The sequence below is a fragment of the Numenius arquata genome, chromosome 9 (assembly GCF_964106895.1).
Source record: "Numenius arquata chromosome 9, bNumArq3.hap1.1, whole genome shotgun sequence".
Lineage (NCBI taxonomy): Eukaryota > Metazoa > Chordata > Aves > Charadriiformes > Scolopacidae > Numenius > Numenius arquata.
This window is the reverse complement of record NC_133584.1, coordinates 7,853,095-7,869,730: the sequence shown is the minus strand read 5'-3', so window position 1 is coordinate 7,869,730 and position 16,636 is coordinate 7,853,095. Positions and strand designations below refer to the sequence as shown.

Genomic DNA, 16,636 nt, shown 5'->3' with positions numbered 1-16,636 from the left:
GATGCTGTTTGCTGGAGGGATGATACAGTATTTCACATGCTCGCTATATCCCGAGCTCTTACTGGAAGAGGGAAGGGAAGGCCTTGCTCATTTCTGCGACACACAGTCCATATTCCTGCTGCAGTTCCCGGCTTCCCCTTGTGCCCCTGGTTCCACCTGCCCCCTCTGTAGGTGCTGGGGTGACTCAGGAAGGCCAGGGCCACTGCTGCTTGAGTTGACCTGCTACAGAAAAAGTGTATCAACCACCCTGCTCTGTCACCGTAACTGACAGCACAAAGAAAAAGCACCCCTTCCTCTACAGACTCTCATAACATTTTAACTTTTAAGCATAAGAATTGTACCTCAGGATAGGTAGATCAACTGAGCAGAAACATCTTAATGTTAGAATTAATCCTGTGTTTCAAAAGTAAAACCTGAATACTGCATGCAGATAAAACAATTTCTCCTTTCTGCTCCTTGCTGTAATGGAAAAAGTAAAGTATTCAAGAAATAATTTCACGGCTTGGCTAAGCAGTAACTAACAGCACGTTCTGTGTAACAAATACATGATGCTATGGATTTGGTAATGGAACAGGAGATGGCTGATGCACTTATATGAGAGGAACTGGGCTACCAGCCAAAATTTGAGTTCTGCTAGCTATGTTCCCAACCAAGAGCTACAGGAATTAATTCCTGAATTGATGTATGTGAGGCTAGAAAAGCAAAATATTGCATAATTTGCAGGATCTGCGGGCTGTGTGCATATTCATCTATCTTTCTTCTATTGCTTTTCTTTATTTGGTCTTTGTAGCTCTGAAAATTCATAAAAGTCTTGAATCACCAAACTCCCCAGAAATGAAGTAAGCTATACTTACAACCTAACTCCTGTGGAAAAGATGGAAGAACCCCCACTCATTCAGTGCCTTGGAGCCTGGCACCTTTTTTTAAAGAGTTTCCTTCAGCAAGGATTGGTTCGAATCAGCACGTGTGAAACAGCAGAACCACAGTGAAAAAACTAAATGCCCGTAGACTTTATTCCTGTAATGACTGCAGCATGAGACATATTACTTGTAAGTCTTTGAGATATTTTCATCTTCCTAAGTTTTCTACCCCAAACTACCAATAACAAGCATTCTCAATAAAATCTGCACTGCTGAGGTGTAAGGAGCAGTCTGAGAAACGCAAGATACGAAGCTGGAGCAGTGGCAGTAAATGTTGGCTGGCCTAAAATACAGGTTTGAGACACCACACAAAGTTCCCTTACAGTGACTTTTAATTCAAAAGTTGAGAAGATGTAAGGAAGTTCAAGTACTTGTTTGGCAGATTTAATGGCATATAATAAAGGCCTTTAACCCCAATAAAATGGGTTCTTAAAGGTTTGAGAAGTCTCACACTGACACACATCAAGACATGAGTGGTAATACAAGAAAGAAACTCTCTCAAGAAGTGAGAAACCCTCATTTTAAATGAAGATATATACTTTAAACTTTGGCTAAATTATGCTGGCATGAAGCAGTATGCATTTGAAACTGCAGTTGCCATTTTCTAAACCACTCTATTACTTCCTTAAGGTTAATAAGTTCACTGAGTCTTTATTCCTCAATGATACCAAGAGACATTTAATGAAGTCCTGTGTCTTAAAATCAGTTTCTCCAAATAGCTGAGTTCTGCTGAAAAAACTAAAATGAAAGACTTTTTAACTGTGACCCTACTCTGGAAAGGCAGTTCAGCACATAAATAGTCTCACTGACCTTCAGCCTATGCTCTGCTATATATGGCTGTCCTGAATTTATCTTAGGATTCTACTGAAACCAAGGAGACCAGTTATCAGGGCAACGATATACCTGTTTGTGGCATTTGTTTCCAAGCTGAGGACCTCACAGTTATCTGCCATTATAGCTCAGTGCACAAATATGAAAATGGAAAAATCACATACAGACAGTAAGTACAATGTGCTGTACTGTTAAGATAAACATCGTTAAACTAGTGAAAGATCTGAAGAAGGGTTTACAATAGTTCTTTCCACACCTCTTGTATTGCTGCTAAATACTAGTTCTTTTCACAGAATTTGGTTCCACAGTAATTTGCTTAACTATTTAATAACATTAATAGCTGTACGTTTAAAAGTATAAATAGCGTAATTTCACTGCTGTGCTGTTGAACTGTATTTTGTTGCTTTTAACTCCTTACACATAGGAAAGGCTGTAGAAAGACAAGAGTAAAAAGGTGTGTAGCTATATTGGCCTTTTCCTCAGTGGCAAAAGCAGTTCAAGAGGTCACACTGCAATTCTCTGTTTTCTCACCGTTCCTGCACAATTCCTTAACACCATTCTGTTTCCTGACAGCCTGAAGATCTAGTTTTAAAAAATGCCCAAGATTATTCTTCTTTATATTAGAATTTTACAAATATTTTAAAGGGTATTGAAAATATAACAGTTGCAGTAAATACTGTTTAATCAAATGGCATTTGTTTTCTGTTTTTCATAAAAAATAAATTTTTCATTGAAACATTTTAAAGATTACAACACTTTTTTTTTGTGGAAAACTGTTTCCCTGGCCATCTTTTAAATATAAATCCTTTGAAGGAACACCAAATAGTCCTGCATTAAATGTATTAGGTGAAATGCCACATATGGATATGACAACTGAATCCAATCTCTTCCGTAAGATGCAAATTTCCTAATGACTCTTAAATAGCCTTCATTGGAATCATACTTACTGACTGAACTCAGCTTATGACGAGAGGCAGGAGATCAACAACTACTACATTTATATTAGCAACACAGAGGAAGATTTCAACATGTAAGTAGAAATGAGACAAACAATAGATAATTTTGCCCTTTGTTTTCAAAATGGTCTTTGTTTTCTCTCACCCTCAAATGGTATTTTGCAGAGGTTCTCTAGGGTTACATCTGGAATGAGGAAAATATGGCTGAAAGGATTTAATTTATCTTTAAAATAAGAGCCAGTATGTCATTCAGACAGGAAAGCAAGCCAGGGATGTTTGATATAAAAATTTATGAAACATGAAATGGGCTTTAATAGTAAGCCTGTGAAGTCTTGAAACAATAGGTCTCTCTGGAGTGGCAGAGTCCCATTTTTATGGTGCTTTGATAGGTGGGAAGGTGATAAAAGTGTTGTGTATGAGGAAAGAATTAAAAATGTGATTGAACATGGTTCATAAAACCATGAAGATTCGAAAGCTACACTCTGGGTACTAATTCCTGCTGGGAAATGTTTCTATTTAGTTACACTGTAAAGGTTAATAGTAAATACAATCTTGCATCTGCAAATCTCTGGTTTATTTTTCTTCTAAGAAATGATCTACCATTGACCTTCTGTTATCCATCATTTGATGATTATGTCTGCATTTTCCAGTAAAAACCATGCTTCCCTTTTTTGATTAAATTAGACTGTGAGCTCAGATTTTGATTTATATGGAGTAGCAATGCCTCATTCTTCCAGGACTGAAAATGTCCTCGTTTAAGATCAGATCAGAAGATGGGATGAAAGCCTTTTAAAATTTTGAAAGGAATCAGTCTTTTTAGGCCAGTCACTACATTTCTGTTATTAATCACAAAGATGGAGATGTATAAAAGAAGGTATTTTAAAATCTATACTAAAATTCTGAAAATTCTACATTGACAAATGGCTATTAATAAGAGAAGGGTATAAAGAAAAAAGCAAAGAGAAATATTAAAAATGAGACCTTCTGACTCAAAGACTCACTGCTTTCACAGTTTGCAACTATGAAGGGACACCGACGGAGCTAAGGCAGATCAAAGATTAAAACTCAAGAATCCCAGTTCCTATTAATGTATTGTTTAGAAAATAACTGTGTCATGTTTTATGATGCAGCCACCTTTTAGGTATAAATACACAAGACAGCATCCCTCTGGTAGTGCTTGATTACATTGAAAATAAAGGTGCAGAACAGAAACGTCTTTGCTGATCCATACATGAGTTCTCGCAGCAGTATGAAATAGTATTCAGGAGCCAGCAGTAAAACTTAAGAAGTTTCACACAAAATTATTTTATAGGAATACTGTTAAAGCTGACAAATAAAAATTTCCTAACAGAAGAAATACCCAATTAACATCATTGTACCACTAGTACAATGGGTACTGTTCTGCCACTCGTGTGCAAGCATGTAAACACAGTATGTAGCATCAGCTACACAGACTATTTTTGCATTGCTTTAAATGATAAGCTATGAATATATTTATTTTCCTTTTTTTCCTCATGGATTTCTAGAATAGTTCTAATTATTCTTCAGATTTTGTTTTTGTCAGTGGTGATTTGGGAATTTCACTGAACATAAATTCTTGTTTCTTATGCCATTGTCCTAGAGAAACTAGGACACATAAAAAAAGTATCTAAATAAAGAGAATTCACATAGAGGAAAAGGTCTGAACCTCTGTCAAAATAATATCAGTAAAGAAGCAGCATCACTGATTATCTTGGCAGTGCAGAAATGCAGAAGACTTGTTTTCTGATAGAAAATACATAAAGATTAAGAAAAATCTGCCTCAAATTCTCACTCACAATAAATCAATGTGATTACTCAGAAATTACAGGAATAAAATATGAGGTGGATCCACTTTTCTGACAGGTGCTACCGCAAAGTATAGATGGTCAGAGCTAACTTCAGAAAGCTCTCTGAAGGTTTCAAATTCACGTGTCCTGGGGAACAATGAACTGTAACATAGTTAAGCAAAATACGTACTTCTGTGTAATTTAGCCTTCCAAATTTATAAAGCTTCTTATAGAGAAAGACTGGATGCAAACTCAATGCAGTCAGAGAAATTAATGCACACAGAGGAGACATAAATTTTATGTATTTGGGTTCTTTGTAGACAATTTAAACATTGTTTGTAGATGCTAAGATTTTCTTTTAAAATAATAAATTTCTACTCTTCTGGCTAGGGAGATTTAATTTTGAACATAAATTGCTGCATTCTGTGCAATTTCCACTGTCTGACTCTCTCATACCTGCAAATCTCTTTCACATAGGACATTATTCTTCCATCCAAGAATAAACAATTTCTCTCCATCCTAATTAGCCCTGAAAGTCAGCTTTTTCCCCTTCATGTGCCACAGTAGAAACTAAGTTTGAGAAAGAGTTCTGGGCAAAGGTGAAAGGTCTCTGCTTGGGGTCCTTGTATAGTTTTAATGAGCAAATATGAATGTCTTAAAGTAGAAACTGTTTTATCTCCTTGCTTCACTTCTAAAACACAGGATTAATTTTAGCATTACAACTCAATCCAACGGTGTGTCCTGAAGTGCATTTATTACGGCTTCAGGGCAGCAACAAACAAGACTCATCAACATCTTTTGTGTCTCTGTTGTGCACTTGCAGAGCGCAGAGTCCAATTAGCATTGCGAGAGGAAAAGGTGACAGGACACACTTTGACTCCTGAAGCATCCCGGTTTGAAGGCGGTGACAGGCGTTGCTGATGCTGATGAGCCAACTGCAGAACATGCATCTTCAGTCCCACAGCACGGGGCCTGTCGGCAGCGTGAGGTGAATTAGCTGTCTCTTTGGGGCGCAGATGACTCCAGCGTGCCGGCACTTTCCGTACTGCTGAACCTCATTACGCTTTGCTGTTGGGAGCTACTCGGGAGGGCAGAGACGGTGATCAAAGAAAGGGCACAATCCTCTCTGGGTGCAACCGTCTCAGTTCTGTAAGCTGAGCTCTATCACGTTCCTGGGAGTGGATTTGACAGTCAGAAGAGGCAGGATCCGGCAGGCTGAAATAGCCCGGTTATTGCTTTGTGTATTTTTGTAGGAAGCAATGACTAATTATGTCAGCCTGGAAAAATGCAAAACCCTGTTCCTTATTTGTGCAGCATCGCTGATGGGCCACTTCTCTGTTAGGTAGATAACATTCCAGGAGGAAGTTGCAGGGTTTGCTCTTTTCTTCCAGTCTTTCTTTGACTTATCCCTACTCCCACTTTCACAGTAGCGTGAGGATGTTCACTTCTCTAGTTCCCAGGAGTCAGCATTTAAGAAAGCAAACAACTTCCTGAGTCTTCAATTGCCTTCTCTGCTCCTCTTATAGTAGATTAAATTTCACTGAAAGTCATCCTCCACCCTGTGAAAGGCATCCATGAGGCAGTCTGGGATAGTGTCTTGGCAGAAGATAAACTTATAGCAATCTTTCCATTATTCTACATAATCTATACCACCTTTTTCCTCTCAGAGGTACCTGGAATATTCTTCTTGCTCATAGACAGATATAAAGCACCAGAGATTGAAAGAGAATTTTAAAAGCGTAGGGATAAAAGCAAATGTAGTTTAAATAAAATCAGAAATAGTTTCAATTTGATGACACTGACAAAGACTTTTTTGAAGTAAGTTTCAGATAAAGCACATATAGGCAGACTGATGTGGCCTTTTGGAGAAAAAATATGTATTATTTGGATGAATTATTCAGTTTTCCAGTGCTTTTCCCTTGCATCATTTTCACTTTTTATATCATGTATTCAAATCCAAACAGAATTTTACTGACTAGGATTTCACAGTATGTACCCAAACGACCATGTCATTTCTGCTCCTGTATCTACAGCTCAAAGCTATTTAGATACCTAAAACCTCTTCAAGACAATTGGGAGTGATGCATTAAATAATTTGGTAACTCTAATTTCAGTTTCTCTTCCTGCCGAATTGTTCACATCCACATTGTGGCCATGTGCTATTTTCTCTGAAGTTATGCAGAGTATGCACACCAAGGATCAAACACCTCCACCTCACGTTTGATGAGGCAAGGAAGAATCCATGATAAAAAGGCTATAGTCTACAAAAATAAAGAAATGCTGAAGAAATGAGAAAGACACTTGCAAATTTTATTCCAGTAAACCCACTTGTGCCTAGGCAGAAAGAGAGCATTTCTTAACAGACACACTGGAATGCCATGTTCTTCTTAAAGCAATTACAGAAAAGACTGTAATACTTTCAAGTACTGTAATTCCTCTGGAGATCCCTCTGTCACAGTCAAAGGATACAGTGTTCTTCAAATTTGCCTTTTCAAATGATCACTTACACAAAGCAGGAACTATTTTTTCCCTCAGAACACTCTTCATTAATTATCTGATGTCTGCAGAGCATGTATTATTAGATTTTAATGGGTATTTTCTCTTACTATAGCTAATTTGGACCTTACCCACCACACATACGGCTACGCTGAAGAGAAATGCAGCGAAATGGCGGCCCAGGTTACCTGAGGCACTCTGCTCTGAGGGCGGCTGCTCACTCCCCCTGGGGTAAGAGACACTGGGAGCCCTTCAGGGAAGAGACTCACCTGAGTAAAACCACTTCTAGTTTGGAAAATGAGGAGTAAAACACAAGTGTAAAAAGTCTCGAAGCTGCTCACATTGCTGCTAGGGAAGGGGAAAAGGTCTGAGCGGGAAGAGTCCTGAGGAGGGTGGACGCAGCAACAACCATCAACACCGTATGAGGGGAGCTTCTGAGATCTGCGTGGTTGTTCTTACCCCGTCACTGCCACAGACACAATTCGTCTATGCCCACACGGAATTTTTCCTCTCACGACACGCCCGCACGCCTTCCCGCCGGGCGCCGCCCGGGACTACCGGCCCCAGCGGCCCTTGCGGTGCCCTCCCGCCGCACCCGGCGGCTCCTTGGCGCGGGGCCTGCTGGGACTCGTAGGCAGCTCCCGCCTCGCCGCGGCCTGGCGCCGGGACTCGACTTTTGGCTTTATTTATTTATTTATTTATTTATTTATTTTCTCCCTTTGGGTTTGTTTTATGGCAACGAGCACTTCGTGTCTCCAGCTCGCCCCTCGCACGGTCAGGACCAAGGGCTCCTGCCTCGCAGAGACACTGTGCCCCGCGCCAGCTTTTACCTCAGAGCAAGGCCGGGTCTCCTGATGCCAGGTGGATGAGGGACTGTACTCTGCTGAAATACTGAATTCAGCTTTAAGAAGCTTTTTATTTTGAGGGTGGTAAAAGGTCCAGGTAGGCTTTAGATGCCACAACTGAAATTAAAGAGGATGTGAGAATTCATTATTCTTGCCCAGGAAGGGATACCCACTCTAGTAACAAGAGAAAATCACTGAGGTCATTCTTTCATCTTGCTTATTTTCTTAAAAAAAAAAACATAAATTTTTAATTCTTTGCCTTTCCTCCTGAAAACCAGCTCCTTGGACCTCACCTGATGCTAATTTGTCTTACAGAGAAGTCTTCCGTACGGTGCACCAGTTCTGGTGGATTCTTCGCCCTTGGGAAGTATGCGTTGACACACCTGGGAGAGAGAACCAAGCACACAGCTATTATCCTTTTGATGCTCCGTAAGTGGAATGTTCTTTTGCATATTCCAAACCCACTGCACTGTTCCCTGTGGTTTCAGCATTAGACTGGGGAGGGTTTCATGCTGCAATGATTTAAAATTATTTGTTGCCTGCTGAAGAGCCCCTTCTGCCTTTTTTCTACTGGGATAAGTCATGGAGGCTTTGGGATTTCCTCAGTCCTGACAGAATCAGGCAGCTGAGTGTCTTCCTGGAAAAGGGATGAGGCATTAATGGAGCACATCGGGACTGCAGCTGTTGCCATCCTGAACCTATATATAGAAACTCTCTACTCCACGCACACGTGGGAGACAAATGTGTTTGCTGGCAGCACAACTGAAGTTTGCAGTAGTTTTTTGTCACCTCTCGGGACTCAGTTTTTGCAGGAATAGTCGGGAGTCAGCTTCAGAGTTCTTAATTAAAGGTGGAATTTCATTGAAGTATGTAGTTGAAATGTTTACTCAGACTGTTCACCAGAGGTGCATATAATTCTGAGCTGAATGAGGAGGGGAGAAGAAACAAGGAGCTGGCAGTGCAGGAGGATGTGATGTCCCTGACCGGTGCTAATGGAAAGTCCCCGATTCCCATTCTGTGCCGCTGTAGTGTTGTCACTTTTAGCAGGGCATTCTGATGTAATTTTCTGTATACATGACAAATAGGCTAATGACAGGAAGTATGATTTTATAATAATATACAGAATAAACATTCTGGTTGAGAAAATGCACTTTTTTTTTTCCCCAAGTCCTATGTTTATAAATTCTTCCATAGTATTTGACAGAACTATGTTTGTTATGACTGTCATTGTGCGTGTGATTTGCTACATGCTTGCAAAAATGTCTAGAATAAAGAACCACAGCTATTTCTTTACTAAAAGCCAAATGAAATTTCTTCTCCTTACTGCTTCAGTCAGTTCTTCGTATAAAGTGTACTGAAGGTCTGCAAGATAGCTGGGGTTGTATCACCCCTGTTTTAAAGTAAAACTATGGAATGATCCTAGAAATTAAAGAATGAGAGAATCTTGGTTTTAGGAGAACTCCCAGTTTAATCAGCTCCTAGTCCCAGGCGGGCATTCAGCTCTGCAACTTGCAGCTGTGGCTTTGTATCTGTACAGTTCTAGATTTTAAAGTCCTTTTAGGCAGCTTGTCCTTTTCTGTTATATTTGCTTTACACCTGAAACAACATCAGTTCCGTGTTGGGTGATACCAAAGCATGGGCAGCACTGGGGAAAAGAACTGAAACTGATGAACGTTGTTAACAGCTAGAGAAAGGAGGGAGAAAGCAGAACTTTGCTGCTCGGTGCAGGAACACATAGCTTCCCTTACCTTTTCTAAATTCCTAAATGATCCATCCTCACCTCAGAAAGGGATGTGAAAGCCTGCCAGGCGAAGGAACAAGGCACAGCCTGGAGCTGGAAAATGTGGTGATTTTGAACTTTAGAGAAGAACCCCTGACCTCAGTGAGAGACCAGCCATGCGAGAACTGCGACAGCAGACTGCCACAGAAAACCGTGCTTTATATACTGGGCAAAAGAAACTTGCTTTGCTGGAGTCTCCTGTGCATCAGTGGCAGCTAAATAAAAAATCTTGTGAGTGAGCTGTATAGTAAGATAAGAAGCAATTGCAACTGGGAGCATGTAGGTTCACTGCTCTTCACAACTGACTTGCTTAGCTGTCCAACTTTTATGAAACGCTCAGTTGGGGACATATTAAATGGTATGATGTCATCTTACTTCAGGTTGAAATAGTCTGTGCCTAATCCTTCTGGGCCGGCTATACAGATTCCTTGTGCTTTTGGAGATCACTAGCCTCCATAGTTTTCACTTACTTAATTATCTGTTTTGGTGTAGAATTAAAAAAGTTCCTGAACTGGTCTAGCCAGGTGTGGGGAAGTACGCTGGGAAATCGTATGACTCTTGCAGACAACAATGTCATAATTAAAATAATGTTATTTGCATGACAAGCAGCAGTAACTCAAGCCCCTATAAACTGTAGCCAAAACACATTCCTCATCAAGATACGTTCCTCATCAAGATACGTTCCTCATCTAGGTGTTACGTGTTGTACAGCCTGATTCTAGGCGTGATACCACTCTAGATAAACCTGTCCTCTGGTGCCAGGATTTGTGGAGCCGCATGCCAGATATTTTACAGCATGCAGAACAGAGCCTTTCTAAGAACTGGCCTGTTCTACAGTATAGGGCAATTTTTCTCCTTTCCAAGAACACTAATATATATTCTGTAGGTTCTTTGGTGCAGCTTGATTGTATTGGCAAGTCAAGCTAACAATTCACTGTACGAGCCATTCCTTATACCTGGGTTTCTCTCCCTGTGCCATGAAGTTGGTGCTTAAGTTTCTTGAGGACAGAGGATAACTATCAGAGGCTGAAGATGTTCACAGGAGGAGGTTGGCACCACTGCCTGTGATCGCATTACTTACCCCATGCGTGGTAAGTGGTTCTGTAGCCGGTTGAGCTCATCTTTGCCTGGGCTGCCTTGCCCTGTCCAACCTCCCACCATCTCCCTGCCCTTGTCATGTTTTTCCATCCCATCCCTTCCTCCAGTTTCTGCAGTTATGTGGTCAGGTTCTGTGCAGGCTGAGGCTGGCACATCTTTGTCCTGCCAGGCCTGACTGGTTCCCTGATGTGCCCTCCCTGCCAGCATGAGGGAGAGAGCAGGCAGAGGTTGCCGAGCCAAGCAGAACCACGTTATCCAGTATGCTAATAATTCATCGGTGATGTTGCTTTTTTCCATTCTTTCCAAGCTGTGCTGGAGCCAAAAGGGATCAAACAAACTGAAGTATACTATTACGACAAAACAAACTTGTCTGTGCCTTGCCTTGCTCTTTATAGACGGATAGGGTAGATTAGAAGGCTGTCCTGACCTTGACTTTCTGCTTCGATTGTTTTCCAGCATCTAAATTTTAAGTAGATGGATAAATGCTTACCACAGTGTATAGGTGTGAGGCAGAGAGATTTCAGGCATTTTTTTGCTAAGTCTTCTACAGAAATGAGGTTTATTTTCTTTCATTACCTCTATTTCGCTCTACTCCCACATACAATACTTTTTAACCCATGGTCAATTTCAGTTAAATTGGGTAAAGAACTACAGAAATTAAAGATATAAATTTTGTCAAAAGAGATGGTCGAGAAAAGCATCTTTATTGCATAGTCCTTACTAGACAGCAGGGAAGCCACACAGAAGACAGCCATTCTGAAGCCAAATGCAGAGCAAATGCCTCAGTATGGGTTTACACCTTATTAGACATCAGAGAATCCCATTCTAAGGAATGAAGTAATAGGAAAAAAACCCTTACTTTTGCTTATGGAGCTAATCTGCTAAATCCTGTATAAACCAGAAGTCACCACTTTTCCATTTGGGGAACCTCACTGAACTTAAAAAAGGGAGGCTGGTGATTTCCTTTAGTGCAGTGGTAATTTGAATGTTTCTGGTTTGCTTTTTTAATTCATGTTTCCCTTGCTGGGAAGAATTAATGCTGTGTCACGGTATGACTTTTATATGGCCGTGTGTGAATTTGTTTGGCTGGAAACCACAGCGAGAAGCAGTAAAAAGAGGTTTTGAAATTTAATTGTGTGGGCAACACGATCAAGAGACCTGAAAAGAAGGGACCAGCCCCTCTGGGACAGCGTGCTACCCAGGAGAGTCTCTTTCCTGCTCCTCAGAGCTTGCAAAATAATGCTTTTTCCATGCATCTGCAGTCACCCATCACAGCGTCTTACCCAATATAGCAGTTATGTTTTTGTCTGTTTTTTTTGGTGTTGCTGCTGTAGGGTTTTTGTTGTTTGGGTTTTTTGTTTTGTTTTGTTTTGTTTTGCTTTGGTTTTGTTTTTTTAATCTGAAGGCTATTTCTGGTTCTGTATGGGGAAAAGTATCTTAAAGCACATAGGCTAAAACTGCCTTAAAAGGTAGGCTTTTCAGGCAAATTTTGTATTCCAAGTGAAGCTATACTCATCTGATTATGAATTGTGAAAGGTATTCATGAGTTCTTATTTCCCCTTGGGGTAGAAGCTGGGAAAAGCAGCAGGAGTGGCTGCTCGGAAAGCGAGGAGGAGAGGATGCCTGGGGGCTTTACATACCACCGTCCCAAGATCTGCTTACAGCATCGCGTTGGAATGGATTCTGCTTACCCCAATGCTTTATTGCTATGAATCTGCCTGATCTTCTTCACTGCCACCTCTCTCTTTCACAATGGCTCTCAGCTGCCAGCTAAAACTTTTTGAAGCTGTTAGAACTAAAGCAAACTCAGACAAGTCTCACTTCCTGTGTTGTTTCATCTCGGGGAATATGTTATTGAAAGAACTAGTGGAGAACTGTTGAAAAGAATGGAAACATCCGTACAGTTTTGCACTTGGGAATGGCAGAGCTTTCCTGGCTTTTATGCAAATGTTTTTTGGAGAGGATTGAGAGAGCAGGGAGGTGACAGCCCTGCCTTCGGCTGCCCTGGTAATCGGTGCTCTGCCCCTGCATCTTGCTGAAGGATTCAGAAGAGGCTGATCCACCTCGCAGGGAAGGTGAGTAACATGAAGCGGGGATGCTGGCCTGCCAAGAGCGTGGGCACTGTGGTAGTCAAATGTTTTTTCTCCTTTGTATAAAATCAATAGTGTTGTTTTTATATGCCGTTTTTCACCAATGTTTTCATGGAAAAAAAGAAACCTAAAAAACTCCTTGTCCCATCCCAGCCCTCCACGAAATCTGTGCCTGAGAAAGTTTGGTTGTAAGTAGAAGCTCTTGAGATAAGAATCCTGCAGCACTACACCAGGGCAATTATATTTCACATTTGATGATTCCATTCTCTAGACCCCAACCTAGATTATATCTTCCATGACGTAGTAGTTCATCCAGTTCAGGAGATGAAGTCCTGTGGCAGACCCTCACTCTGAAGGAGAAAAGTAGGGCATGGGGCATATGGACTACTGCTGCCAGGGGCAGTGGTTTACCATTTCTGAACTGTCTATGGAAAGTGGACAGTTTTTAAACAGAAAAGTTTATTTTGTTGAAAACCATGGGGGGAAAAAAAGGTTGAGGGAGCAGGTCAGCTGAGGCTGTGTTTGGTAAGGAAGGGACGAAAGAAGGTGAGGCTCAGATGCCTTAGACATTGCTTGTGGCATATTCTCCAAAAATGAAGCTGATTCATATTTGGAAATGATTTGACTGCAGGCAGATAGTTAGAACATAATGTATTATGCAGATTTCCACCTAATTGACTTGTCCAATTAGATCATTAAAATGCCTCAAGCATTTGTGGCTGGGTTTTATTTTGTAGCTTTTTTCAGAAAAACTCACTATTTTTTCCTTGCAGAAATCTTGCCCGTGTTCTCCCCACCCCGGAGTTTCTGGATGAGGATGACTGAGGTACGTATATGGGGCTGGCAGATACTGATGCAGAGGAGGCTGGGGACTGTTTGAAAGTGGTATTAATCAAAGGTTTCAGGAGGTGGTGGCTTCACTGGAGACTTTCTTGCAACATGTTAATTGAGCTACATTTTTGTGGCCACTTAACTCTGACACCATGTTTTTGCAGGGACATTAAATTGCACCTTGTAGGAACTGTCACCCTGCATCGTAGAGTCCCGAAGAAGTAGAGATACTTTTTGAGATTTGAAGTTAGGGAAGGCAGTAATTATAAACTTTTTTTGCTGATTTTCCTAAACAGTATTTCAGCCTTGTATGTTCCTCCCTACCTGCAGTTCTTCAACTCTGACTTTGTACAAATTATCAAATGAATGCTGTGATGAGAGCGCGGTACCCAGCCAGACGATGGTTGTCCTTGTTGCATAATGCAGAGAGCTTTGGCCAGAGGAGTTTTTAGCAATAGTGAGGAAGGGCGGGGTATAGAGGACACACTCTGTAATTGAGGATCAAAGCTAATTGTTTCTGCCTCTCAATCTGTATAGGAGCTGCTCAGCTGCAAAAGGCAGAAGTGTTAGGAAGCATCCTTCACCTGGACGTTTTGTCATCAGGGAGAAGTGAAGAGGTAAGTTCTACTTTTTACAAAATTAGTTTGTTGTAAGAAAAGTCTTTCCTCAAAGTAGCTTGGCAATACATTTAATGATAAGAGGCTTAAGTATAAACTACATTTAGTAAAAACTGCATGTAATGTACAGAAATGTGATGGATATAGTAAGGTAAAAGTAGTTAGTAATAATTCTTAACTATAGAAACATTATCTAGTTTATCTCACCTGTCAGGTAGAAAAGAGGTGGGGAAGTTATGGAAGTAAAATGGAAAAGGTGAGGCAAAATTTTTCTAAAAACTTTAGGAAGTGGCTTTTGTTAGGATAAAATCCCACTCTATATAGATCTATGAAGTTGTATTTAATTTCTGTAGAGCAAGTTTTTTTTCCACAGATCTTGACACCACCAGAAGTTCTTAATTTTGCAATTAAAAAGAGGGGAATCACAGTTTTTGTTTTGTCTCCTCTTATTTACCAAATGACAGGAAGCACCAGTAAGTGAAATAGTCCTGTTTTCCCTTTACCTCTCCAGTTCTGTATTCTGGTAACTATATAATGTAATGCTCAATAATTATTAGCATTAATTTGAACACAAAGCTTTAAAATAAATTTATATTATTATTTATATTCTGGTGATTGTCTCTTTGTTGCAGAAGAAGCTGGATAATCTTTATATAGTTTCCTTTTATTGTATTTCTGCATGTGTGGTATTCAGTTTGCATTCTAGCAGCAACTGAAGCATAAGACGTAAAAATCCAGTCTGGGTAGCAGAAATCAGGCTTCTAGCCAAGTTCCACGTCAAAATCCATGAGTGGTGAAGGAGAGAAGGTTTGAAGTGCTTTTTGAATTAGGCCATTTCAACAGAGTCTTAAAAAATACGGTACAAGGCAAAGTTATGAAAGGAGAATTTGGCTCGGAGAACAGAATTGCAACAATTATTGGGTAACCCATTTCTGGAAAAAAGAGAGATTGTGGAGCCTCCTTGGTAAATAATGGTGCCCAGTACTCAGGGGTCTAAATTGGACTGTGGTGTTCAGAACTGAAAGTAGAAAAGGAAAAAAGAATACAAATGAAGCATGGGGTAAAAGAATGACTCATGGTAGTCTGTTACTATCTGATCATGGTTTATGCTTTAAAATGTATTTGCAATCTTGGAATTTTAGATCTCTTCTGTTTTTAAAACATCATTTATTACAAATGGTCAGTATGAGCAAACTGAGTAGCATGGAGTTGCTGCCCATATGATTTTTTTATATATTTTTTGCCTTTTTTTTTTTTTTTGTAAGGTTTCTGTTTCTACTAATTATCCTTTATTGTAATAGGGAAGGCTTTCAGAAGCGGCACAAAATTGAAGATGGATATTAAGAGCATGAAGAACTATCTCTATTGGCTGTACTGCCAGTTTGAACTAATCACCTGCAGCTACCTCATGGAGCCCTGGGAAAAACTGCTCTTCTACACTTTCAATGTTACGATGTTAGTTATGGTGTTATACACCACTTACATCTTTGTCCCTGTCCACATTAGCACGGCTTTCCAGTTCTTCTTGCACTTATTTGGAAACCAACATGAAAATACTGTTTCTGTTGTGAAATAACATTGGCAACCTGACGCTGACTTTTGGGTCAAAGAAGTGTTTTCCTTAGCACTCCAGTTTTGTTTAGAAACAGGTTCAGGGTGTGTGCAAACACTGTTTTATTCTGCAGTATCTCTTAATATTCTTCTGTGTTCTGGGACTCTAACAGCAAATTACTTTGCCAAAGCAATTTCAATCACTCCTTGTTTTTATCATTTGACTGATTGCTTCTTAAAGAGCTTTCAGTTTTAAAGACTGGCTGGAGTTACAAAGCTGGGTTTGGTACAGAAACAACTGTGCTGCATATTTTGTTATTCCAGAGAGAGTTGCTTGGATATGGAGGGTTTTCATCTTGAGAAATTGTATGGCATACGTTTGTTCTTGTCTGCCATGGCTTTGCTGAGGGGAGAGATGTGTACACAAAAGATTTTGCACAATACTATATACAACTATAAGCTGCTTCTCTAAGCTTGGTATGTATGTATTTATAGAGTGGTTTTATTATTTATTTAGTTTCCTCAGTTATTTAATACAATTAAATACTTGACTGGTTCATCATCATTATGCAAATAATGCCTTTGATTTATTAAAAATGTGGGGATTTACTTCCATGAAAATTTATAATAAAATTCTCATTTTCTTGGAATTTAAAAAATGAAAATAATTTTTGTTTTACTTCTAGAAGACTGGTAAAGCATTCATATCCATATATAGAACATGAAACTACATAGTTGTGGCCAGGGATGAAGTACCAGGAGAAGAGCGGAGTAGTAGGATGGCATGTACAGAGTAACATAAATGCAACTTTG

General features: G+C 40.0%; 1 protein-coding gene across 1 annotated transcript; it reads left to right on the top strand.

Moving 5' to 3' along the window:
* The first annotated feature begins 15,605 nt into the window (after window positions 1–15,605).
* LOC141468703 (serine palmitoyltransferase small subunit B-like) lies at window positions 15,606–15,848 on the top strand. Its single transcript, XM_074153861.1, has one exon. It carries the CDS (start codon window positions 15,606–15,608, stop codon window positions 15,846–15,848), a length of 243 nt encoding a protein of 80 aa, XP_074009962.1.
* The last annotated feature ends 788 nt before the right edge of the window (window positions 15,849–16,636 follow it).

What these genes read in the sequence shown, in the direction of transcription:
- LOC141468703 (XM_074153861.1), top strand. Translation starts at nt 15,606, where the DNA reads ATGGATATTAAGAGCATGAAGAACTATCTCTATTGGCTGTACTGCCAG.